At 39.0% G+C, this 24424-nt stretch overlaps 1 protein-coding gene across 1 annotated transcript in view; it reads right to left on the bottom strand.

The window, feature by feature from the left end:
* Window positions 1-24424, bottom strand: part of myo15ab (myosin XVAb) — a 66660-nt gene that overhangs the window by 13856 nt on the left and 28380 nt on the right. The window contains exons 28-58 of the mRNA XM_055056521.1: window positions 24058-24103; window positions 23842-23966; window positions 22325-22442; window positions 22049-22224; window positions 21061-21145; window positions 20936-20968; window positions 20748-20829; window positions 20385-20515; window positions 18837-18932; window positions 18577-18705; window positions 18396-18502; window positions 17246-17424; window positions 16716-16788; window positions 16416-16607; window positions 14596-14675; window positions 14439-14512; window positions 12043-12151; window positions 11848-11916; window positions 11679-11743; window positions 11194-11589; window positions 10325-10403; window positions 10106-10201; window positions 9910-9970; window positions 9288-9381; window positions 9068-9185; window positions 5496-5611; window positions 4158-4217; window positions 3944-4019; window positions 3715-3830; window positions 3495-3613; window positions 536-677 (exon numbers count right to left, since the gene is read on the bottom strand). Of these exons, the coding sequence (XP_054912496.1) occupies window positions 536-677; window positions 3495-3613; window positions 3715-3830; window positions 3944-4019; window positions 4158-4217; window positions 5496-5611; window positions 9068-9185; window positions 9288-9381; window positions 9910-9970; window positions 10106-10201; window positions 10325-10403; window positions 11194-11589; window positions 11679-11743; window positions 11848-11916; window positions 12043-12151; window positions 14439-14512; window positions 14596-14675; window positions 16416-16607; window positions 16716-16788; window positions 17246-17424; window positions 18396-18502; window positions 18577-18705; window positions 18837-18932; window positions 20385-20515; window positions 20748-20829; window positions 20936-20968; window positions 21061-21145; window positions 22049-22224; window positions 22325-22442; window positions 23842-23966; window positions 24058-24103 (3442 nt within the window). The remainder of the gene's footprint in view (window positions 1-535; window positions 678-3494; window positions 3614-3714; window positions 3831-3943; window positions 4020-4157; window positions 4218-5495; window positions 5612-9067; window positions 9186-9287; window positions 9382-9909; window positions 9971-10105; window positions 10202-10324; window positions 10404-11193; window positions 11590-11678; window positions 11744-11847; window positions 11917-12042; window positions 12152-14438; window positions 14513-14595; window positions 14676-16415; window positions 16608-16715; window positions 16789-17245; window positions 17425-18395; window positions 18503-18576; window positions 18706-18836; window positions 18933-20384; window positions 20516-20747; window positions 20830-20935; window positions 20969-21060; window positions 21146-22048; window positions 22225-22324; window positions 22443-23841; window positions 23967-24057; window positions 24104-24424) is intronic.

The raw sequence follows: 24424 nt of genomic DNA on the forward strand, positions 1-24424 counted from the left end.
AAAAAGAGAAAATATCCACTGAGTGGCATTTCTGTGGGCACAAATGCCTTGTTGATGCCAGAGGTCAGAGGAGAATGGCCAGACTGATTCAAACTGTAACTAAAATAACCACTTGGGCGTGCTGTGATGGCATAGGGGATATCACAACCTACATTTGCAGCCCTTGAGGCTGTCGCGGGTTCAATTCCCGGACCCGATGATATTTGCCGCTTTTCCTGTCAGCGTGCTTTCACATAAGGGACATTAGAGCCCAAAGAAGTCTGACTAAACCCCCTCAACGCTCCCCAAAAAAACAACAAAAAACAAAAAGCACAACACGTCAGACCTTGAGGCAGATGTGCTAAAGCAACAGAAGATCACACCGAGTTCTCCTGTCAGCTAAGAACAGGAAACTGAGGCTACATTTAATCACACAAGCTCACCAAAAAATTGGAGAATATAAGATTGGAAAAACTTAAATCCGGTACGAGCAAGGTGTACCTAATAAAGTGGCCGGTGAGTTGTATGTACATTGGTATACTGTGACCCATCTTGCCTTTTTGATCTCATTGATGAAAGCATCTATGAGATGTTTGACTTGTAAAGCCTTGGCGGAGAACAGGATCAACTTCTCATTGGTCAGATTGAACTCCAGCATGTTCTCAGAGGGGATTGTCACAAACAGGATGTCTGCATATCTGAGACAGAAAGAAGGACAAGCAGCATTAGTTCAAAATATGCACCGCTTATCTGGATCCTAACCGCTCAGTACAATAAAGATCAAATAAACATTATAGTGTGGGGCATATGCTTGCTGCGTCAGTTTTGAACCATCTATTATTTCTTTTAATAAATCCCTTCCAGGAATCCAAACTTTCTTGTAACACTTTACCAAATGTTTGACCTCAAACTGTCTGATGGAGCTGGAGTAAAGTACATAACTGATTCATCCACACTTAATTTACCATATCAGAGAAAACTCCTTCAACCACTGTCACTATAAATTCCAGTTGTGGAAAAATACAAGCAAGCAACTGACTCCTTAAAATGCAGAAACACACTGAAGGGTCAGACGTTAACCCTTTCTAATATAGAAAAACTTTCCAGCCTGAAATCTGGAGGCTTCCTCCAGACAATTGGATATAGCTACTTCAGTTCAAAGAGAGCAATATGCCTGGCACCGGCTGAGGATGCGCAACGTGGGGGAGATGTGACTCATGGATGGAGGAACTTCCCACTGCTTGTATCCAAGAAGATGCATGAATGTGAGATATGGTCAGAAAAGCCAAAAAGGAACTCCACATAAGGCATGGAGTGGATCAGGGCATCAACACACATTCTCATTTTCTCATTTTCTCTGTAATCCTAAATACTAATAATGCATATTTACTCTAACAAAAGCTTAGGATACTAATGTCAGTCAGAGTTCTTTGGAGCAGGTTGGTGGATTTACTCAGTGCTCTTCAGATTGGATTTTTGAGATTCGTTTAGTATTTCAGTTTAAAGATGGGGCAAGATAACTAATAAAACAAGGTACACATAGGAGCTGACAGTAGGTCACAATTGCCTTAAGCTAAAGCTTTGTTAGCTTTTCCAAAAATTGTTGACCCCATAAGGCAGTTCTAATCTGGTTGTAAGTGTGGCAAGCTCTCACTAATTTAGCCCTTTAAAGCTCTTTTGTACGCGACACATTTCTTCTTAAAAAATAAAGAGGTCTTGAATCCAGCGGTCATCTTTAAGTCTTTACTGAGCAAAAAGAAAAAAAAAAACAGATTCAAAACACAGAAAGTGACGGTCAAAAGATTGTGTTACTCCAGGTGCCAGACTTCTACAAAGAGCAAGCAATTCTGGTCTTTATAAACTAACCAGACAACAACCAATCAAAAGGCACCACGTAACAAGCTTAAGCACAATACAATTACAGATGCTTATCTTTTTCAAATAAAAGACTAAAAAGTTAAACTCACCTAAACACAAAATAATGTTTTGTACTAAGTTCTAAACAACGTATATATGGCTCCTACACTGGTGTTTAGGAGGTTATACCAACTTGGTAAAAAGTAATGTCTTATAAACATACAATTTCAATGCATTTCTTTACCTGAATATACAGTTGGAATCCATTTTTATCCACAAACTGACCAAATCTAATTCCTAATAATTTCTTGAGCTGCCAAACTGCCCCTCTACAATAAAACTTAGAGCTGATCAGAAAAGAACTGATCCCAAAGACATCAGAGTTCTGAACGTTTTTCTTCTAACTTACTGGGCAGGAACAAGATTTGTTTCAAAACCTTCAGTGTTCACTGAAGAACTTCTAGAAAGGGTTCTGCGTATCCCGTGACTCTGTGTTCCCATGGAGCACAGAATTTTTGGGGATTTTTTACATCGCTTTGACTAGATCTGATAATCGACTCAAAGTTATTATTAGTCGTTCCATGATCTGGGCTGAATTAGGAATTTTAAACTAAGTTTATTGCAAATTGCCTTTCTGTTACATGCTTGCTTAATGTGTTGCTGCGTTAGTCTTATGTTGCTATGCTGTTTTAAGTCGGCCATGTTAAAGATGGCCTCAGTCTAGAATGGTTGAGTTCTGTGCTGCATTTCTGACTTTTTTGTTTAATTATTTGATTTCAATATTCCAGATCAATTTGATCTGATTTCCCTTTATTAGTCAGTATTTTCCTTTTGTCTTATCAGTATTTATATTGTACAATAGTTAAAGAAAGATGTGAATAATTCAGCTGTAAAGTTGGGCTGTTTTGTTATGAATTCTTAGATTTGGTAAGAGATCGGCATGTCATTGATTACTCCTTGATGTGAAGAGTTTCTTCTGCTGGTGTTGTGAATTCATTCCTTCATTAAAGGCTTATAATTCCAGGTCTGTTAGAACTGGTGCCCTGATTAAATCAAAGAATTTTAATTTTATTAATAATTGAATTAATAATAATTGACTACAATTTAGATTTCCAGGAATTTTCATGTCACCATCTGAGGTTGCTATAACCGTTTTGGTTCCTAGAGTTCTGATTCCCAACACCAAAGAAAACTGCAAAGATAAAATTAAATGGATAGAAAATAGTTTTAGCTCCAACAAAATAATCCTCAAACTACAAAGCTAAAAACTTGGGATGGATGCTGCATATTCAGCATGATGTCTTTGTAGGCTGTTTTCTCTATTTCTTAAATATTTGAGTGTACTTATGCTTTTACACATTTTTAGATCAGACAGATTTTGTGGACTCCACCAGTCAAATGTTTTTATGTTGTCAGGAGCAATGACTGAAGCTAAAACAAAAAGCAGCCAATGTAAAAGAAAGACTTGGATACTGCCTGAGTACCAAGAATAAAGACTAGTTTAAAAGATGAAAAACTTGCTGAAAAAAGTAGAAATAAATGAGGGTTGGAGTAAAATTTTTGCACAGTGAAATAAATATTTAATGGTTTTTATTTCATATCTTTAAAACCTGCTAATAAGAAGCAAAAATAAAAAATAAACATAAAAATGCACCTACGTGTATGGTCGAAGAACTCTGAAGTAGTCAGGAGCTGATGCGCTGCTTTTCACCGTCTTCAGTAATTTGATGCCACTGTGGGACACTGACAACACTTGCACACCTGTTCCTACACTTCCCTGCACTCAGAGAGATTGCACACATCCAATGAGAACAGCTTAGATAATTGATATGTTGTACGAAGCAATTTTAGCATTGCACAGCATTCCACCAAACTCACAGAGGCAGGAAAGAGTCGGGAGAAGTAAATTTCCCAGGTCTCCCTGGCTGCTGTCACGATCGTTTTCTTCACATGTTCCTCCACCGGATCCATATTCTGCTCCACACCATGTTTGGCTGTCATGTCATTCACAGAAACAGACACACAAAGTCATGAATGTCACAGAGTTGTACTTATTTGAGAAATGCAGTCATGAAAAATAACTACAGGAAAAAACAGACAGGACTACCAAATAGGGCTTTCATTTTCTGCCTTTCACCCCAGGTGATGCGAACACATGCCTCTGACAGGGTGTCATTCACTATCTGGAGGAACGGAATGAAGCAGAGAAGAGGAGGATTTTTGCTGAATTTCTCTGTGATCATTCAGTTATCAAGAGAACTTGTAGGACTAAAAAAATAAATACCGTACTTTGAAATATAAAAAGAAAGAATATGATTTACCTGCTTGAAAATGAGATCTAGCAACAAAGGATTGTTGAAGCTGTCTTTGGGATAAAACACCTGAGGGATGAAATATTTATTTATTGAAAACTGTTATTATTGCACTGTAATTTGCAGAAATGCAGAGAAAGAAATTTACAGTAATGGTTAAAAAAACAAAAACAATATACCCTTACTCAATTGTAGGGTTTTTGCACTGCAGGGAATCTTATTCTTGCAGACTTTTTGAAAATGATTTGACTAAAGTCAAATCATCTGCAGCTCTGCCACAGCAGAGCTGCAGAAACTCTTGTAGTTTCTGCAGCTTCTGCAACTCTGCGGGCTGCTGAGTTGCAGTTGCGTGTTAACAAACTGACAATATGGTAAGGCATCAGAAATAACCTTAGAGTATATTCTCACACCAGGTCTTGATGCTCATTCCATTTATTTTTTTTGCTGAACTCCCATTTTTTGCCTAGTTGTACATTTGACTTTAAGTAACATGCATGTGCATAAAAAAATGTGAATATCACACAGCAGCAAACAGTTTGTGGAATATAGAAGTAGTACAGATCAGATTTTTTCTATGGTGTGAAAGGATTGGAATCAGATTGTTCAGACTGCTGTGAAATAGTCGGATGTGGGTTGCATTTGCCTGCTGTGTGAACGCAGCCATACAGGAGCAATTGTTACTGCCCACCAGTTCGGAAAAGTTTAAACCCAATGACCATTTCCAAAAAAATTAAGTCCATCATTCTCCAGAGGGAAGGACTATTCACAATTGAAAACTATACATGAAAGTTCCCAGTCATCTCGGGATTGGAGGTTTATGAAATGTTCAGATGGAATTTTAGAAAGCTCTTTGGTTTCTAAATCAAAGAAAAATTAAACTGAAACATTCTCAGTTAGCAACTTAAAGTTTATGACAGTACAAATCAATAGAAGACTTCACAATTATGGCCTGTTTGAATAAACAGATAGGAGAAAGCCTTTCCAGCTTCTGGACCTTCAGCGAGGGAGCCCAAAGTGTTTTAGTCACTAGACCTCAATGTGATAATTTAGTAGTAAAAGTGAGTGACATAAAATTCATACATAACAAAGTGAGAAACTGATAAAGTGATTGTTTTTGTGTGTCTTAAAAGTCAATTCTGTGAAGAGATGTTTCTAGAAGCTCAGGTCAGGTTTTATCTCATTTGGGTTCATCTTTATTGATTAAGAAAAGAGTATGTGGAGTCTGTTTCTGTGCAGTATCACAGAATTTTTTGTTTTACCATGACTGTGTACATTTATGTTTGTACTCTTTATCAACCTTCACTGATGTTCTATGGTTTATTTTTGTTCCTGTATTTGTGTACTAACCTCCTTTCTGAGATACAGTCTCCAGGGCACATTGGTGTAGGTGTAATGCTCCTGGTTGGTGCTCTGGTGAAGCTGTGTCTGGATTGTCTCCGTCTCCACTGGGAGCTCTCGAGAAACTGCAACAAACATGTTTAATATGCAGAATGCATACACCAACACCAACACAACATTCTGCTTCAACTTGAGATGACCTAGTTTGCAGACCTATCGAAATCACCTTTTTTCAAGGTGCTCTTTCATGGATAAAAAAAAATAAATAATAAATTAACAGTGGAAAATCCACATCAAACTTGGATTTACTAACACAGAACTTTGCAAGGCATTTTAAAAACTGAGTGGATTTTAATTTTTTTGAGGAAAAAACGTGTTTTTATATCAGATATCAGATATTCATAAAAAATGATAAAAACTTCTCATTACAGAGATATTGCAAAATTCAATTAAATTCAAAATCACTTTATTAATCCCGAAGGAAGCCATCATCAAAGAACCATTGAGATGATAATGGCTGTCGGCAAGAAAGATCTCCTGACGCGGCCTGTACCACACTGAACCTGAAGAAGCTTCTGATTGTTCCACTTTCCCAAAACAGGGATACCAAATGAATCCTAGTCAGGGTTGTCCATAATTTTCTTGATTTTATGAAGAATCCTTCTATCATCTCCAAAGGTTCTATAGAACAGAACCAGAACAAAACCAGCCTTCTTTATCAGGTTGTTGAGGATTTTTATGTCTCTGGCTTTGATGTTGCTGCTCCAACAGATGACAGTAGCAGAGATGATGCTCACAGCAACAGACTGATAGAAGATCTGCAGCATCTTGCTGGAAACTTTGAAGGATCTTAGCTTCCTCAGGAAGTCCAGTCTGCTCTGTTCGTTATTATAGACGGTTCACTGTTGCGTCTCCAGTCCAGTTTGTTGTCCAGATGAAAACCGAGGTATTTATACTCCTCAACCACCTCCACTTCTTTTCCCATAGGATTTGATCTAACCCTGTTTCTTCTGAACTCTACAATCAACTCCTTAGTTTTATTTAAGAAGAGATGATTGTTCCCTCCATAACACAAAGCAGTCCACCAGCTCTCTGTACTCAGCCTCTTGTCCATCTCTGATTCACCGGCAATTACAGTCATTTGAGTATTTCTGGAGATGACAGAAGGAATTGTGTCGAAGTCTAAATCATGGAGAGTGAATCACAGTATCTGAACCTTTTGCAGAGAAGCCATTGTTTACAAAGTTTTTTTTTTACAGCAATGTATCGTCCAGGAAGACATTATACCCCAGAAGAAGTCTTTGCAGTTCAAAATTAAATAATTGAAACACTGAAAATGAAGGATGTTGTAGATCGGAACAAGCCAGGAGTTTTTCTGTTTTATATCACTTATATATGGACTGTGAAGCTAGCATTTGCTATAATGGGTTCATCTACCTCTCTCAAAAGACCACAGGACAGGACAAATTTAGTGTTGGGCTCAAAGTGACACTTGACGAACTACAAAGATAGTGCTTCAGATACATTTTGGATTAAGTGGGTGGAACATGGCCCACACAGTCAGCCACGTTCCCCGCCTTCATTGTTGTGACCACAAGGTTGTCAGTCCCCATTTTGGAGAGCAATCCTAGAATCAGCTCATGGGCTCTAGAAGGAAGGGAAACTGTCAAGCTGAAGATAAAGACTTAACAGGTCTTTTTGGTCTATGGGACCCCGAAAGTAGCTGATGGGTACTGGCAGTCCAAGCGGCATGCAGCTCAGATGGTTAATAAGATAAAAACTTGGGTATGGGAGAAATTCACAGAGGCTATGGAGAATGACTTGGGCAGAGTACTTCGAAAACCTCCTCTATCCCATCATCACATCTTCCACTGAGGAAGCAGAGCCTGGAGACTTTGGATCAGGTTCTGCTGAGTTGACCATAGTGAGAGGTGCAGAGAAGGAGTGGGCATACTTTTTGCCTCCAATCTTGGTGCCTGTATTTTTGGGTTCACTCCAGTAAAGAGGTTAGCTTCCCTTCACCGACTTGTTTTGAAGCTAACGGTTTTGACTGTTAGTATTTATGTAACAAACAGCACTTCAGATTATCCACCTTTTTTTGGAGTTGCTGGAGGGGTGAACCAAAAGTAAACTGTGACATTTTTCTTTTCTTTTTCTTGTGGAGTGTAGATGACTGGTGAAATTTCCAACTGTGATCAGTGTAAATGTGACTCAGATTTAAATGTTTAACTAATTGGAATGATTTATATGTTTTTTTTAATAGTGCAAAGAAAGAAACTGAAAGAAGTGACCTATTTTAAAAGCCCAGCCACTTATTGTCTTCGGATCCTGCTTCTAGCTGTCATGTCCTGGGGGTATTTTAGCTGTTTTTTTTCTCTCTCTCTGTGTTTGTATTTTCAAAATATTCTCCTAGGCACTTGACTTTCAAGCAGATATTTTTGGGGGGATCTGAAATCACAAACTGCTTCAAGCACTCGTTACTTTCACATTTACATCGCAGCTGATTTGCTATGAAAATTGTGCAGCATGCAGAGTGGATCTCAACATATTCCTTTGACTGACACTAGAAGGAGCCCAAGTCCTACCATTCATACCAGTCCTACACTTTGAGAACCACATGTTAAAGTCACACTGAAAGCCAAAATGGATCAAAGGTCTGCATTTTGACCTTTGATGATAAGAGACTTTTGTAAATGATGAAAACAAAAAAATAAAAAATAAAATCAAGCTTTCAAACCTTCTAGTTGACATTGAACCATCTGTGAGCTGAAATTTTTATAAACAACTTAAAATAAGAGATTAAGTAATTCCAGTTCCAAGTACCATAAAAGACATTGGCTTAATAACATAAATGAGCAGAGAAACTATAAGATGATCTTAAATACAATCTGAGCAACGGAATGAGAAACATTAGAGAGAAAATCACAAGTCAGCTGGTTCCCGTAATCTTTCAGAAGTCATCACAAGGCTACAAACTGCATAGATTAAAGAATAGAATAGAATAGATAGTATTTATTGTCATTGAACAGGATTCAACAAAATTTCTATTGCAACTCCTGTGCAAAAAGTCAAATATATACAATATAAAATAAACAAACACACAATAATAATAAATACAACTAAAATTAACTAAAGGCACTTAACCACACCAAAGAAGAAGCAGCAGGTCCAATTATGGTAAGTGCAGATGATGTGACAGTGCAAAGTGCTGAACAATATGATCTTTGTCAAGCATTACTTTCAATTGACATTACAAACAAATCAATCTTTATGAGACAGACAAATAAATAAAAGCCTCCAAAATGTCTAAACCTCTACAACAGGGGTGTCAACATCCAGTCCTCGAGGGCCGGTGTCCTGCAACTTTTAGATGTGCCTCTGCTGCACCTCACCTGAGTAGAATAATTAGGTCATTAGCAAGGCTCTGGAGAACAAGGAGGAGGTAATTAAGCAATTTTATTCCAGTGTTTTGTACCTGTGGCACATCTAAAAACTGCAGGACAGCGGCCCTCGAGGACTGGAGTTTGACACCCCTGCTCTACAACATATGAAGGAGAACAGTTTTTAGCAGCTGTGCTCACCTGGAGGAGGTTTCGGAAGCGGCCGATCCGGAGCTCTCATCGTTGTGCCTCTGTTGAGTTTGATGCCCGACTGCTTCATTGCAGACGCAGAGTGTATTGGGCCGACAGGATGTTTGGACTGGACAGAAAGGAAGAAGCCATGCTGTAGAAATTCTTTGTAACGTGGGAGTTTATGTGTATCTGAAATGTGCCTGCTCATTTCAGGCAGGTTGGAGTTTACCTGTGGAGCAGGAGGATTGTCCATCTGGGGTTTGAGGATCTGTAAAGCTTCATCACGAGGTGTCTGCTGCTTCTTGAACTTTCCATCTGGTCTCCTAAACAAAATGGAACGTCACACTAGAATATTTTCATAGTTTATCCACCAAAATATCTATAAGCTACAACACCTCCACAGTTATTTGAAGCCCTAAAAAAGACACAGAAAATTTTGTTTAATAAATTCATCTTTAATTGAGCTGAATATTTCAAATTTCTCACAAGTCTTGTTCATTAGGTAATTATTATTATTATTATTTTGTTTTTAAATGTCACATCCAACACTTATTTGCACCCTGCTGTTAATAACTTCTACCACCCATTTTCCCTGGTAGAAAAGCTCTCAGTCTTCTCTCAAGCTCAAAGCCTTGTTCAGAGTTCTGTTTGCTCACTGATTCTCTGATTTCATTCTATGAACTGGACAGCTTCAGAAGGAATTTGATTCTGTGCCTAGCAAGCATTTCTGTGTTGAGTTGGAGCCATGCTTTATGTAATTACCCTGCAGAGACCAAGTGGAAACCCTCTCTTTAGCTTTGAGTCTGTGCATGCACATGCATGTGTGCGTGTGTGTGTGCATACAAACTGACCTTTTACCAGCTGGTTGTGGTTCTGCTGGTGGCGACGGGGAGTTATATCTTCTAATAATTGCTTTAAAATAACAGAAATTTAAATACATTTAGTCTCTTTTTTCCAGATTCAAACTCTAAGTGTCAAGATATTGAAGATATGCAGAAGCATTTTTAAGGAACTGTTCCTTAAATAATGACTGTTTAAATGAGTCACCTTGAATGTCTTGGCTGGGGACGATGTGATCTGCAGTCTGAGATGAATACTTCACTACTTCTCCAGCAGGGGGTGGAGGAGACGTCCCCACTGGGGCTGACATACACACACACACACTCAGTTCCATGCCAAAGTGACACAGATGATTCTCTGTTGTGCTTGGATCACTTGAACGAGAATTTCATTTTTTGAGATCTTTTGCCTCTCACATGCTCATACCAAATTTCCTGGCCAGTTCCTTGTTAGCCGGGACGCCTGGAGCTTTTCTTCCAGAAACACCGTCTATGCCTGACTGAGTCTGAAAAAAAAGAAGAAAAGAACAGAAATCAATGAGGATTTTCTCAACTGGTGTTGGCAGTTAGTTGGAGCAGTAGGCAAAAGAATATCAAGCACACATTAGCAACAAATGTATTCCTTCCCTTTGAGCTTTACACATTTTATTTGTGATTCCAAAATCAAAAGTATAACATAACAGCAAAGTGAAAAGTAACAGATAGATACAATTTGGTCTGCATTTGTGTTCAATCCCCTCCATTTTCATGCCATTGAATAAATTCACAGTAACCTGCGAAGCAGCTAAGAAGCCAACACTAACTGCTGAGATATTCAGGTGGATGGATGAGAATGAAACAAAAAACACACCATCCTCACGATAAAACATGGTGGTGGCAGCATTATGCTGTAGGAATAATTTTCTCTACTAAGCACAGAAAAACTTGTTTGAGTTGATGAGAAGATTAATGGAATAGGAAAGAAGGCTTGTTGGAGGTCACAATTACAAGATTTGAAAATCCCAAAAATCTCCATCCAATCTGACTGAGCTTGAGCAAAGAACAATGTCCAGAATTTCAGTGAGTTGTATGACGAAATATAATAAAAAGGAGAAAAAGTCAAGAGGTGTAAATACATTTCCAAGGCATTATTACAACAGTAAACTATCAGAGTTGAATTTCTAGTTGAAAATTTATTTTTTTCTCCCAATAGCCTTAAATAAAGGATTTATTCTACCCACAAAACAAAACCTGCATCTATTTTTCAGGACGTAAAAAATGCAACATCTCAGTGTAAACGGTGTCAAAGTCTCTGACCTGTACAGGAAATTTAAATGTTGGTTGTGCTGGCTCAGCTTTGGAAGAGCTGAGATGAGGGTCACGGTAGGCGCCCCAAGGCTGCTGCTGGGCCTGAGGCTCAGTCGGGAGATCAGCAGGGCGCTGAGTGTTTTGCTGTGATTCAGTCTGATCCCGCTGAGCAGAAGGAAGATAAGGGCTGGGGGGAAACACGGCTGCTGTGTAGGGAGTCGGAGTGAAGTTCGCATAGGGGCTCGGCGGGATGTTCGCATATGGACTTGGAGTCATGACAGCGTATGGGCTGGCGAGGGCATGATGGGGTACGGGACTCATTGGAGGGCTGGTGATGGGGGACGTCGGTGGGCTCGACACAGGACTGCTGACCATGGCCATGGCTTGCATGGTCATCTGCTGTGCCTGGGCAACAAGAAAATGATGCATGGAATTATACGGCAGCAGCAGCAGTGACACAGATAAACAGACAAGGATCCAAACGGGGGAGTTACCATGATGACGGCCTGCTGGTTCACAATCGCCTGCTGCTGCTGGGCCAAAACAGCTTGTTGGTGTTCTAGAGGAGAAACAGCAAGTAAACAGGATGAAGGCATGGAAACTCATGCTTGACTGTTTGGTGTGTTTGTGTTTTACATTTTTATTGTCATGTCTGATACAAACCAGGTGTTACAGGTGCCACAGCAGCGACAGGAGGCGACATCATGCCTCCCACAGGAAGGACTCTCACAGCTGTGGACACAAGCACATGACTTTAAGACAGATTCAGTGTTCGTCCGTTGAGCTCACAAGATTTTTAACCAGCTGGTAAAGCATGAAAATGGGAATAGTTAGGATGTATTTGTGTTTGTTGCAGACCTCCAGGTGGAGGTGGGTGGCCAGATGACTGCCCCGGCTGTTGCCACTTCCCACCGACACCCCCGGCTCCCTTTATCCTGTGTGACAAGCCTGCAGTCGTCTCTTCTTCCTTGGAAAAGAGACCGTCTTTAAATGTACAAAAACCTAAGTCGTATTGTACTTTTGTTATTCATTATTATGTTTTTACCATAACACCTTCTTAAATGGGAAAGTTTAATTTTAGAGCTATATTTTTGTTCGTGAGACTGACTTCATGGAAGGACATACAGTATGTTCTGCCAAGAAGACTATTTCAAAGTTCTTTTCATCATTGTTATTTTGATAAATATAAACAAATGTGATAAAAGTTTAGGTTCAGACAGATAGCTGAATATGATATAGACTGAAAATATAAAACTGTTAGATGATTTCTTTCTTTTGGAGTTTCTGTCTGATGGTCAGAGTCAGGGCTGTAATCATTTGTAATGTGTCAAACAAACACTTTTCAGCAGTGGGCTCAGCATGAAGCCATTTCTCCTAAGTCACAGACTGACTCTTGTGTTTGTATCAGATGTGTATCAAAACACATCGGATGCATGCTAATTCCTGTCAGCTATATCTGATAGCAGAGTTGGACAGAAATCAGTCCAGTCTGGTCAGCTTTCACAGAAAACCTTTATCTCAGTCATCAAGCCCAGTCTTCTTCATTTTATCTAGACTGAAGGTGAGGTATACCCAGAATCCGCTATTGTCCACCTACTGCTTTTGGGCAGTCTCTGGTCTGCTCAGATGTAATTGAGACTGAAAACTGACCAACAGTCTAACTTTGTTAATATTTGCATATGGGACTTAACAGTTATTCATAGCCAAACCAAACCTATTGTTGCACAACATCAATAGGTTTGTGCCAGTCAGAAACCAGGAACTTACCATAAATCCTAAGTGCACCGAGTGTGCATTTGTAGGCTGTGTCTCATTAAATAGTAACTTCTTCATTTACTAGAGAGTCAGTTCCTCGTAAGCAGATCTTCACTTTGCCCAGGGTGGGAAATTACCGTGGTGACTAGGTGGCTGTGACAGTTACGGTAACTGAGTAATGTAATAAGTTGACGAGCAGGAGTGGCCTGTAGGACACATCTGATACATGCTAATTCCTGTCAGCTACATCCGATAGCAGAGTTGGACAGAGATCGGTGCAGTCTGATCACCTTTCACAGAAAACCTTTATCTCGGTCCGCAAGTCCAGTTTTCTTCATTTTTGCAAGACTGAACAGGTGAGGTATATTGTCACTGTCCAAAGTCACGATTTTAATGGATTGCTGTTTAATTTTTTTGTATCTCAATATTCCCACCACAATCCTACTGGAACGGACATTTGTTTTTTAAACACACATTTTAGTACAAATGTCCAACTTGTAAATAAGATTCGTTCTATACCAAGGAAAGAGATACCATGCTGTGTAAAAGCTTTTTAGGTTTAAAGCCAAAACAGAGTTTTTGACTTTGATAACAAATATGAAACATAAATGAACAATGTCACAGAGAATCTATAAATAAGCTACCAAGACATCCCAAATGGAGCAACTGCCACAGAAACAGGTCAGAATTTTTCACTTTCATGGCTTTTGTTAGTGGTCTGTACTTGTATGGCGCTTTATACTACATGCATTCATTCACATTATGTAGTCTACTTTCCCCCTACAGAAGTGAGTCCTGCAGCAGACAGGGTGGGTGAAATGTCTTGCCAAAGGATACAACGACAGAGACGGACAGAGTGTGAATTGAGACCAGCAACCCACAGATTAAGGGACAAACGCCTACCACCGATCGATCCATCAATGGTCGGTAGTAAGAAAGGCAAAATTTGTCAGGAAACTAGCTTGGTTTTTTCCTGTATTACACATACTTTAAGAATTTGGTGCCATATGCTCTTGCAGTAATTTACATGGATTAACAAACTGCAGTTTTATATAAGCTGAACCGTGTTATCTTTGTTGTTTCTCCTACATTCAGTTAACAAAGTGCTCCATATAAATTTGAAATGCTAAGTTGTTTGGTAAGTGTCGACTGCTATAATGACTCAAAAGTCAGAGCTAAGAGAATAACCAAACAAACCAATAAACCAACTAAAAATCATTCATCTAAAAATTGTCAAGAACAAGAGTCTAAATAGAGTATAAGAGTATATGTCCCCTGAGAGGGACCAGATATCATTTTCAGCAAAAGAACACGACTATTTGTTACCAGAAAAATTAAATTGCTGTTTTACACTGTTCTGTGTGTCATGAAGTAGGTTTGTTTCAGATCAACTCTAGGATCCAGAACACTTAAGAGCTTTTATAAGCAGTGACAGTAAATTGTTGATTATAAATAGTTGATGGTAAAGAGTGTCAGGATGATTAAGTTATGTAACATACTTCAACTCCATCCAACAGTACAGGGTCAAACAGGCTGTCGAGATAACGATCCATTCCTCTCTGAGGCTCTAAATCTGCAGGGAGGGAAGAGGAAAGATGTCGTTACCTCTCCTACAGTCAGCAGGGAGGAGCTGGTCTGTTGGTCTCAGTAACTCACCTTGGTTGAACCGATTGGAGTCAGATATGGCTGAAGGACTGATGTCATTGCTCATGTCAAAGCCACCTCCCATCAGGCTTCTGTCAAACAACAACAGATGATAAGAAGATAGTAAATCCAGCAGAAGCAGAGGAGAGGGATGCAGAACACCTGACGGTGGAGGATTTCTGCCTAATGAAACACTTAAAATACAGATTACATTAACGCTGTTTTGGTTTATACCTAATAAATGTCATCCCTAATCTAAACTAACATTAAAAGAAAATGTCAAGTTCTTCTCTCTGTAAATAATTTACAACAGTTTTAAAGAAATGGTCACAAAATCCCTAAGTAAAACAATTCTGCACATTCAGTACAGAAAAGAAAGCACATTCTCTTCTTATTCCAAACTTTCCTTTAGAAGGATATAAAATAATAATCTGGTATTTAATGTGCTATAAAGTGCATGCTACTTCAGGATTTTCTGGTAGAGAGCAAAATGCATGCTTTCCTTAATTAGCATGAATTGTCCAAATCCAAAATCAGCAAAACAGCCCAGAGCATCACACTGCCACCACCATGTCTGCATATCACAATGATCCTCTTGTTAGTTTTACATGAACTAAATGTTCACAGATGCTTTTGTTCTGTTATAGTTCACATTGTTTGATGTGTCGTTGGAGTCAAGGTGACAAATTAACTCAATTATATTGTAACAGATGCAACTTAATGTGAATGAGTTGAATAATCAAAGTCAAGAAGAGGCACAGTCCTCAACAAGAAAAAGCAGAGGTCATCCACCTATCAGACCTGGAAAATCAAAAACAGAAAAATATGGCATACATTTTTTAGTTCGTTTAAAGGGAGTAGCAAAAGAGGACTCGCAAATTTAATTACTAATAAAATTAAATTTGAATGTCTAGGAGAAGTGAAAGATAAAAGTGACTATGTTGTGGTTACATGACTTGATATATATCCCCCCCTCACCCAAGACAGAGAAGCATTTTTATAAACTGATATTTGATAAAATTACACAGGAAACAGATGGAATATTGATTACAGAGGGAACTTTAATATTGAATTAAACCAGTCTTTGGACTCCACCAGTAAAGCAAAAAGTAGTAAAGCACACATATCCAGGTACATAAATACATCCTTAAAGCAATTGGTGATAATAGATGTCTGGAGATACGACAGAGAGAGATTACACATTCATTCTACCATTTCTCTCTAAGTAAATTCAAAATTTAGAAAAAATAAAGTTTAGCTTTATTGAGGTTTTAATGCCCTCAAAACTGTAATCTTTTAAGAGTATCATCAGCACAAAAGTGAAAAGTCTGACAATTTTTTTAATTGGAAGCATACTTAGTAAAGAGAATTGGTCTAACCACCAAAAGATTTGACACAGAAACTTCTTCTAACAAAGCAAAGATCCAGCTCATATGATGTGTCCTGAAAATAGATTTTATCCCACTGGTTTTTGTCCAGCCAGGATCACAAAGTCATCATTTTAACAGCTGGCTAGCTTCATGAAACTTCATTTGTTCTGTGTGTGTGTGTGTGCATCCGTGTGTGGCCTTGTATGTATTATTCAATCAGTGTGTTGTGGGGACCAACTGCTCCTTCTGGGGCCCAAAGCATAGGCCCCAAGAAAAGTGTTGCTATTTTTAGGTCATGGTCAGGTTTAGGACGGAGGTGAATAGAGTTTAGGCAATGGTTAGGTTTATGGTATACGTCAGGGTCAGGCTAGAATAATGAATTAAAATTGAATGGAAGTCAGTGCAAAGTCTTAGTGTAGATACACACGCACACAGTGTGCGTGTGTGTGTGTGTAGTCTCACATGCTGGCATTGGGCCGAACTCTGGCCGGCTCCAGAGCAGAGATGATGAAGTAGCTGTTGTGTTTGGGGAAGTCAGCAGGAAGCTCCAGGTCTGACATCAAGTCCAGGACATAGTCTGAGCCTTCAAGTTCGACCCACTGAGCCGGCTCCTTCAGCAGTACCGACCAGCCTTGGCGGCCGTCCACCATACCCCTACACACACGCGTGCGCACGCACACACACACACACACACACCCAAGATGCAACATTTTCACCCTGACATGTATCATCCTTTCTTTTTTTTATATGCATTTACATTACCTGTGATGTAAGATGTTTTTAGCCATTTCCTCTCCTGTCGTCCAGGAATGCAGCGGACATAAGAAGGACATGCCTAGAGAGGAAAAGCAGTAGCTTTTGACTTCATGAAAATTATTTATAAATCTCATTCAGGTTGCTAAATCCAAATAGCGACTGGTTTCACCAGCATCATTCTCATAGCTATCACAAAACCAAACCAGAAACAGACACAAGCAGAGCCAGCCAAGAAGCCAGAGTATCAGGTGTTCTCTAAACCTTAGTGGACTTGCCAAAAGACTGGAGGGCAGATAAGATGGACGAGAGCAGAAATAAGAGAAGGAGAGATGGCTAACTCTACTCTGCTGAATGTTGAAGACAGAGTGGGTTCAGGTAAAAATATATAGTAATTTAGAGATGTAGGTCAGAAGGATGGTTGGGTCAGTAAGAAGGACTCAAAAACATCAGCAAAAATTAAAAAAGTGAAAGTATATTTTCCAGGTGTCAATAAACCTATGGATGTAAAATTCCACTTGACAAGAGTTTGTTCTCACCGTCGAAGCAGTGTACATGTAGAACGGTGTGAGCTTTCTTGCGGTTGGCGGTCCACTCAAGCAGGCAGGGTGGATACGTCCGGACGTATTCAGGCCCGACGCTGAGGCGCTGCAGAGCCTGAAGCAGACGGTTCTGACACACACAGTCATAGCCGTCTGGGCCATAGTCTGACACAAATCTACAAAAACAAATGTGTGAAAACTTTATCTCAGATGTATGCTACTTTCCTGAGGTAATTCAGCCCTCAAATTTGTTCACATAATTGTCACAGCACAACTATAAACATCAATGTAATTTTTGAAATATAATAGTGCAAAGGACTGAATAATTATTTTTTTCAAATGAAAACCTGAAAAGTGTGCTACAATTTCATATTTAACTCTTTGAATAATAAGTCAAATTGCAATAAAGCAGAATTTACTTTAATAGGCACAAAATTAATATTAAACAAAATCCATAACTTCTCTATCCTGGCTGAAAATTTCTCCATCTCTCTCTCTCCTCTCAGGTCAAGAAGCTGGGTGTCATCCTCAGCATCACCCTCTCCTTTTCCTCCCACGTCAATAGCTACTTGTTCTACACTCTTCCATCTGTGTAATATTAATCACCTCTGTCCTTCTCTAACTCCTCACTCCACAGCGGTTCTTGTTCATTGTCTGCCTACTTCCCCTCTAGATTATTATAGTTCTCTTCGTTTTGGCCTTCCACTCAAATCTCGTTTGATATATAGCTTTTTTATAACAACTGAGGGCAACATAGTTACTTGATTGTGATATAAAATGTCACTTTGTACATGGAAAATATATAATATATAAGTCTATCCCTGCTTTCAACCTTTCTGCAACTTTCTTTCTGTCCAGTTTACTGTGTTTGTTTGTCTTTGATGCTGTTTGTTCACTAATGTTCTCTGACAAACCTTTCAGGGCTCATAGAGCAGCTGCAGCTGGACTGAGGTCAATTCATGCACATGAGAACTTTATTAACTAAATTGTTGACTTCTGAAGGTGATTGCACTTGAGTTGTATTTTCAGATAAAAATAGTAATATTAATAATGAGATGCATTAAAAAGCATCCTGAAGTTTGTGGTTTGATTGTGACAAAATGTAAAAAAGTTCAAGGGATATAAATAGTAGAGGCGATTTTCTTACTTGAGGAGGTATTTAGCCAGTCTTTGAGAGGGCAGGAAGGCAGACAAACAGGAGGAGAAAAGAAGCCAGCCCCGCTCTGAGTTCTGCACGTTGGGATTCCTCCACACCTACAGGACAACCATGAAGTTCTTAATAAAAGAAAATAAGATGGCATGTAATGTAAAAATTGTAAGTTTAAAACCTGGTTGGCTATCTGAGCCAGGATCTCGTCTCTGAGGCTGGGGTTGGCCAGGCCCCTCTGGATGATGTAGTTCCCAAACATGTTTTCTTGAGCTCCATTCAGGTTCGGATCACCCATGAACCGCAGGATCTGTCACCAGCACCGATGGATGTTTATGGAAAATAGTGCAAATCACACATGTGATATCCCAATCTTGACTGAATTTTTATCTATAAGCTGAGAGTCGATGCTGAAATTTCACCAACAAATGCAAAACAAACCAGAATGAAGACGTTGAGAGATCCCTGCTTAAGCTCCTGATCCAGACGAATCAGGGAGTTCTCTAGTGGAGCCGTGAGCATTCCAAACAGAGGCTCCTACATCAGAAATAAGCACAGGGATTTCAATAGCTTCTCCATGAATTGACCGTATTTCCTATTTAAAGAGGCTTAGCTGCTCATGTTTTCTGTGTTTTCTTTAGACAGAACTAAGCACATGTGTTTCTCTCAATGTTATAAAACCAAGATAGAAACTATATTTAATGGAAGGGGATAGATGTAAATTTGGAGTAAAATATAGTATGTGAAAGTTAATCTAAGCAAACTAGGGGTGCACAGATTTATTGGCCATGATTTTCTAAATTTTGGGAGATCAGTGATCGGGCTGTACTTATATATGAAGCCAATATTATCCATTGATCTTATTGACCTCAGCAAATGTCTAAAAATCAATCACTGTGCTCTTTTTTCTCTGCTGTGAGAGTCTGACTAATAGACTCACCCACCAGGTCATGTCTGCTCATTCGCTGTTAACAATAGCCACCCCACTGTTGCCAGCTCAGCGACTTTCCTGTTATATTTTTGCGACATTTCAGACAAAAAAAAGTGTGTCAGCCAAAATTGGAATCGGCAGGTCAAGCTGTAATTGGGGATCATCAGCCAGAAAACTGCAATCAGTGTACCTCAAAAACACACGGAATATGGCTCAGTCATGTTGGAAGCTGGCATGTGCTGTGAAAATTCCAGCTTCATAGAGAATAAAAGAGAATAAAATATCATTCAAAGTTCATATCCTTCACAAGATGAATGAATTGAGAGATAGATCAACAACTTAAACACATTTTTTCGCCACTATTTTCTATTGTCACACTTTTACAGATGTGAAAGATATTTTATTCTGTTTCATACAAAACTAGTTGTGTAGGCTTCACTTAACTGTATTCATTTAGGTTTTAATATGTGGAAGAAAACGATTGTTTTCTGGAGCCGTGGCCTATGTTGATGTTTTAAATCTTACCATATAGGTAATATTTGGCTGTGACATATGTAATGCGCTTTGATTACTTGTGCTGTAAACAACAATCCTCCAATGCAAAGAGAGAAACACTGAGCTGAACGAGGCAGCTATTAATGTTAGTTCAATATCATACATATAAGTATGCCAACACGGACTGAATGGCTTCCTTCACTTCCTCCGCTGCCGTTGCTAAAACGGTGGAGAAAATCAACGTCATCGTTCACAGCTTCTCCTTCTGTTCACTGATTGGCCTGGTCGACTGGCAACAATCCAAGTAAAGGGGAGAAATCCCAGGTTGTTAATGAAGCAAGATTACAATTGAGACCAGGCTAGGTTGAAACCATTCCTTGTGAAACTTAAAGTCGCATTGTTTCCCAAGGATCTGGATTTATTTCACATTACTTCAAAAGAAAAAAACTCTTTCGTTTCGAAACTCTCAGAAAGTCACTTAAGAATTTGCGCTGTGTGCAAGTACACACTATTACTCATGCACACACTGTTGCTGATGTTGCAGTGTGTGCTAGTGTCATTACCCTGAACATGATGCGGATGTAGTGTGTTATGAGATAGTTATTGATATCGAGGGGCAGGGTCAGCTGAGGATCCACCTGAACCTTTGGAGCCTGGACCACTGCCAAGCAGTCAGAATGCAGCTCCTCACCACCTAACAGAGGAACACACACACACACACACACACACACACACACACACACACACACACACACACACACACACACACACACACACACACACACACACGCACACATGCATGCACACAGGAATGTTTATGCAACAGTATGAAATTAGTCAGTGCCACAAATAGATCTCAGTGTTTGCAGCTTGGCTCAGCAACATTTACAGTGTTACTGTGAGAGCCCACGTTTGTGTGTGCTCACCTGAAGCAGCCTGCAGCAGGCCAGCCAGCTCTGCAGGGATAGGTAATGTTGTCACATTCACCACTTCACGATTGATTCGATCCTGCACACAAAAAGAGTTCACCATTGCAGCAGCACATTTAATGTGAGTGGCTAATCTGTGAGTAGCTAATCTCTCGGGTGAATTTATTTTTTGCAGTTTTACTTACTTCCTCCGCCTTCCTTGCAGGCTCCACCACAGTCTGACAATAAGACAACAGTATCGCACTTCACACATTTGCTCATTTTTAATTGCTTCCTATGAATCAGAAAGATGCTGAATCTGTGTGCATACCCTCATGTAGCGCTGACGATTTACAATTAGCGAAACGGCCGAACGTAGCCTGATGAGATATTTCCTCCTCAGAGCAAATTTTTTTCTGTTGGAAAAAGTGTTGCCATCATTGATGGGTGAATTTTGAAAATGCAGAAAAAGGAAACAAAGGCAAAAATTATTTGGATGAATTAGAAGTATCATAAAACTAAACCCCCTTTAAGAGACATTGTCATGTTAGTTTTAGTTTAGTTGAGTGCCACACCATCAGTGCACTTAGATTAGTGCAGAATGTTGATGGGACTGTTATGGTTTCAGTGCACGTTTTTCACAGTGCCATTCATCCTAATTTATCATAGTTCAAAAGCTATTTCTAAAACATCAAAAAATCAAACTGTTTAACCTTCACTTTATTACCTTTTTACTGCCTTCTTACACTCTTGACTAAGATGAAAATTTGCGCCACATGTGTCTGTTGTTGCAGGACTGGGAAATCTATCACCTTTAATGGATGAGCACAGCCTGAACTCCCCGGCCTTATCTCCTCACATCAAGAACAATGAAAGAGGTTTTCCATGAGAAGGTTGGTCATGTTCAGGTCAGTGAAACCGAACTCTGACGAACTGATGGGTGAAACTTCAGACTCAACTAGGATGATATCACTAAAACCAGTCAGTGTCCAATGTGACAGTGGGGCAGTCGTGTTTAATTTGTTCCAAACTCTTGTTCAGAACCATACTTTATGTTCAGCCCTTAGCAAAATGCTTTGTCACATTATGTCATGTTACAAATATGCAAACTTCAATGTGCATGTACAAATTTGTGCATAACTGTGAAGTGGAAAGAAAATGATGCTATTAATCATGTATTTATTTTACAAATACAGTAAAAAAAATAAAAATTAAGTTTGCAACTTAAAGCTGTAAGTAATATTGTATTTTGTTGTGCAAAACACATTTTTGTATTTTGTACAGAGAAAAGTATCAATTGCAATAAGTTATACAATTACCTAACCAGGTAACCTCTGCAGTGGGCTTCAAAGCGAGTTATTCCTCGCCTGAATTTGAGAAATTTCTGCCGAGCGAAACACATGCGAGTATATCTCTGCAGCGTCATGGCAGCTATGTCCAACACACGATCACGCTTCCCTTCCAGCATCTGATAAAGCTCCTCTTTCAGGAAAATCTAACAGAAACACGGAAAATGTAAATTGTGACACATGCAACAGCCACACTTGTATTTTATGCATGTGTGTGTATGTATGTGTGTTACCCCTAGAGCTCACCTTGCTGACCCCCACCTGATAAGAGCCGTCCTTGACCGGACAGAGTTTGTGAAGCATGATAACACAATTTTCTCCGTCTGCTGGCAGAGGATTTTTCAGACAGAGCAGAGCTTTATACCTGTGGTCACATGTAACATGGGTTTGACGAGGAAATATGAATTCCCAAGTAAACAAGAAACAGAAAACTCAAAGCTGCAGACTGTGTGTCTGATCTGTACAAATCTTAGTTTTGGTGCTAATCTGAGAGTTCTTTTTTGGGGATAATAGGTGTTCTGTGTATTCAGAGTATTTGGCTGCTTGCTTGGTTTTACTTGCTTCCGCATGAGTGCTGCTGTAAGTCAAATCAATTTGGCAACAAACGGTGAGAGGTGCTGGGAGATCAATTGATTTCATCTGCTTTCCTACTGAGGTACCTGACAAATGGCAGATGGCTCTTTCAACATGAAGAGATCAGTTTGCGTGAAATGTATTATCTCCTGAGAAAGGCAATAATTACAACTATTTTGAAAGCACGGTGAGAGCCACAGGAACATTGTCTTTCAAGACAGGAAGGCAAAAAGGGAGGTTGACAATATTACTGTATTTTAAAATAATATTTTCAATTCCATCAAAATTAAAAATATTCTGTTTATTGCAGTAATGTGATCAAGTGTCAGTTTCCTCACAGGTTTCTTCTGTTTTTACTGAGTTTTTCCATTTCAGATCATGAAACAAGCTTATAGCTATGACCTGCAGAAATGTGATATACAGTTTTTTTTAATGAATATTTCATTTTCAAGGGGAAAAACTAATTCCTAGCAGATTTGAAGGTTTAATCCTTTACTGGCCCAATCTTCTTTGCAGGATTGCTTTAATTTTGGAGAAATTATGGCTTAATGGGAAAAGACGTTTTGCTCTCAGGAAGTTTATGTTTCTAGTTTCCTACTCGCACATTTTGATGTGAATTTGGGAAAAGACGCCTATTCCCAAGTTGCTTCCTGCTTTGCACATCAATGAATAAAGGTGTTTGTGAGTGATATTTGAGGAGTACAGTTCTAGTGTAAAAACCCTAATGAGTGATTGTCATGACTGAAAAGTGTTACATATTAAGTTTAGTTCCACTGCTGGGTTTTCCTGTTTAAAGTCACACTACAGCATTTCAGTTAGATTTAAATCTTGACTTAAGCTATCTAGATATCTAGATGTCGACAAATCTATAACCTTCACTTGAGATTTTTTTGTCACAATGTATATTCAAGTAAGTTGGAAAATTATTTTTATTTTAGGATATAATATTTGGCACATTAATTACTTTATCAAGCCATTTATTTATTCCTATTTTTTTGTAAATTTTGGCATAATCCGTCCTCCATACGTAATAAGATTCAGTAGGGAATAAATTTTTAGTATGTGACTGGTAGCTAATACAGAGCCACAGAGACCCCAGACTCAATTCAAACACCTCTTCTACATAAGTACATTTGATTCGACTTAAGCTGCCTTTAAATGTGGTCACTGTCCAGATCTTGACAACCAACCTTGACAGGAAGCTGTGAAAGGGCAGTCTTGCTGGATAGCCTTCCTTCCTTATGCGTATTGTCTCCATAATGCCACAGTAAAGCAGCTGCGTGTTGACCATATCCATGTCAAACATTCCTGGCTTCTGCATACACAGGTGAATTGTGTATCAATATAAACTGAATAAAAACAACAACACTGCAAACTGGCACACATCATCTAACTTGGAAATGTACCTTATGACGGTTCGGCTTGATGCATCGTACAAAATAAGGGTTACACCTGTCACAGATGGATGACAGTTGATGCACAGATGAGTAACTTATTGCATTATTAAAACCTTTTTGTCCAAAACGTCTGTTTTTAGTGTAGATTTTGAGAGAATAAACTTTTTTCTGCAGAGAGCCACAAGTTATGTGTCTGTTTATTAGATGACCATAAAAAAATTTAAGATTGAAAGTAGTCCTAAGATTTCCCATCTCAATTTATGTGAGATGTCAAGTTTTATGGCTTTGGACTTAGTCATCTGTTGGAATTGTTCACTTGTGGAAACAATTAAAGAAGGTTATTTTACAACATATATAAAAGATTAGAACAAAGGAA

The sequence above is a fragment of the Poeciliopsis prolifica genome, unplaced genomic scaffold (assembly GCF_027474105.1).
Source record: "Poeciliopsis prolifica strain line A6 unplaced genomic scaffold, Auburn_PproV2 SCAFFOLD045, whole genome shotgun sequence".
Lineage (NCBI taxonomy): Eukaryota > Metazoa > Chordata > Actinopteri > Cyprinodontiformes > Poeciliidae > Poeciliopsis > Poeciliopsis prolifica.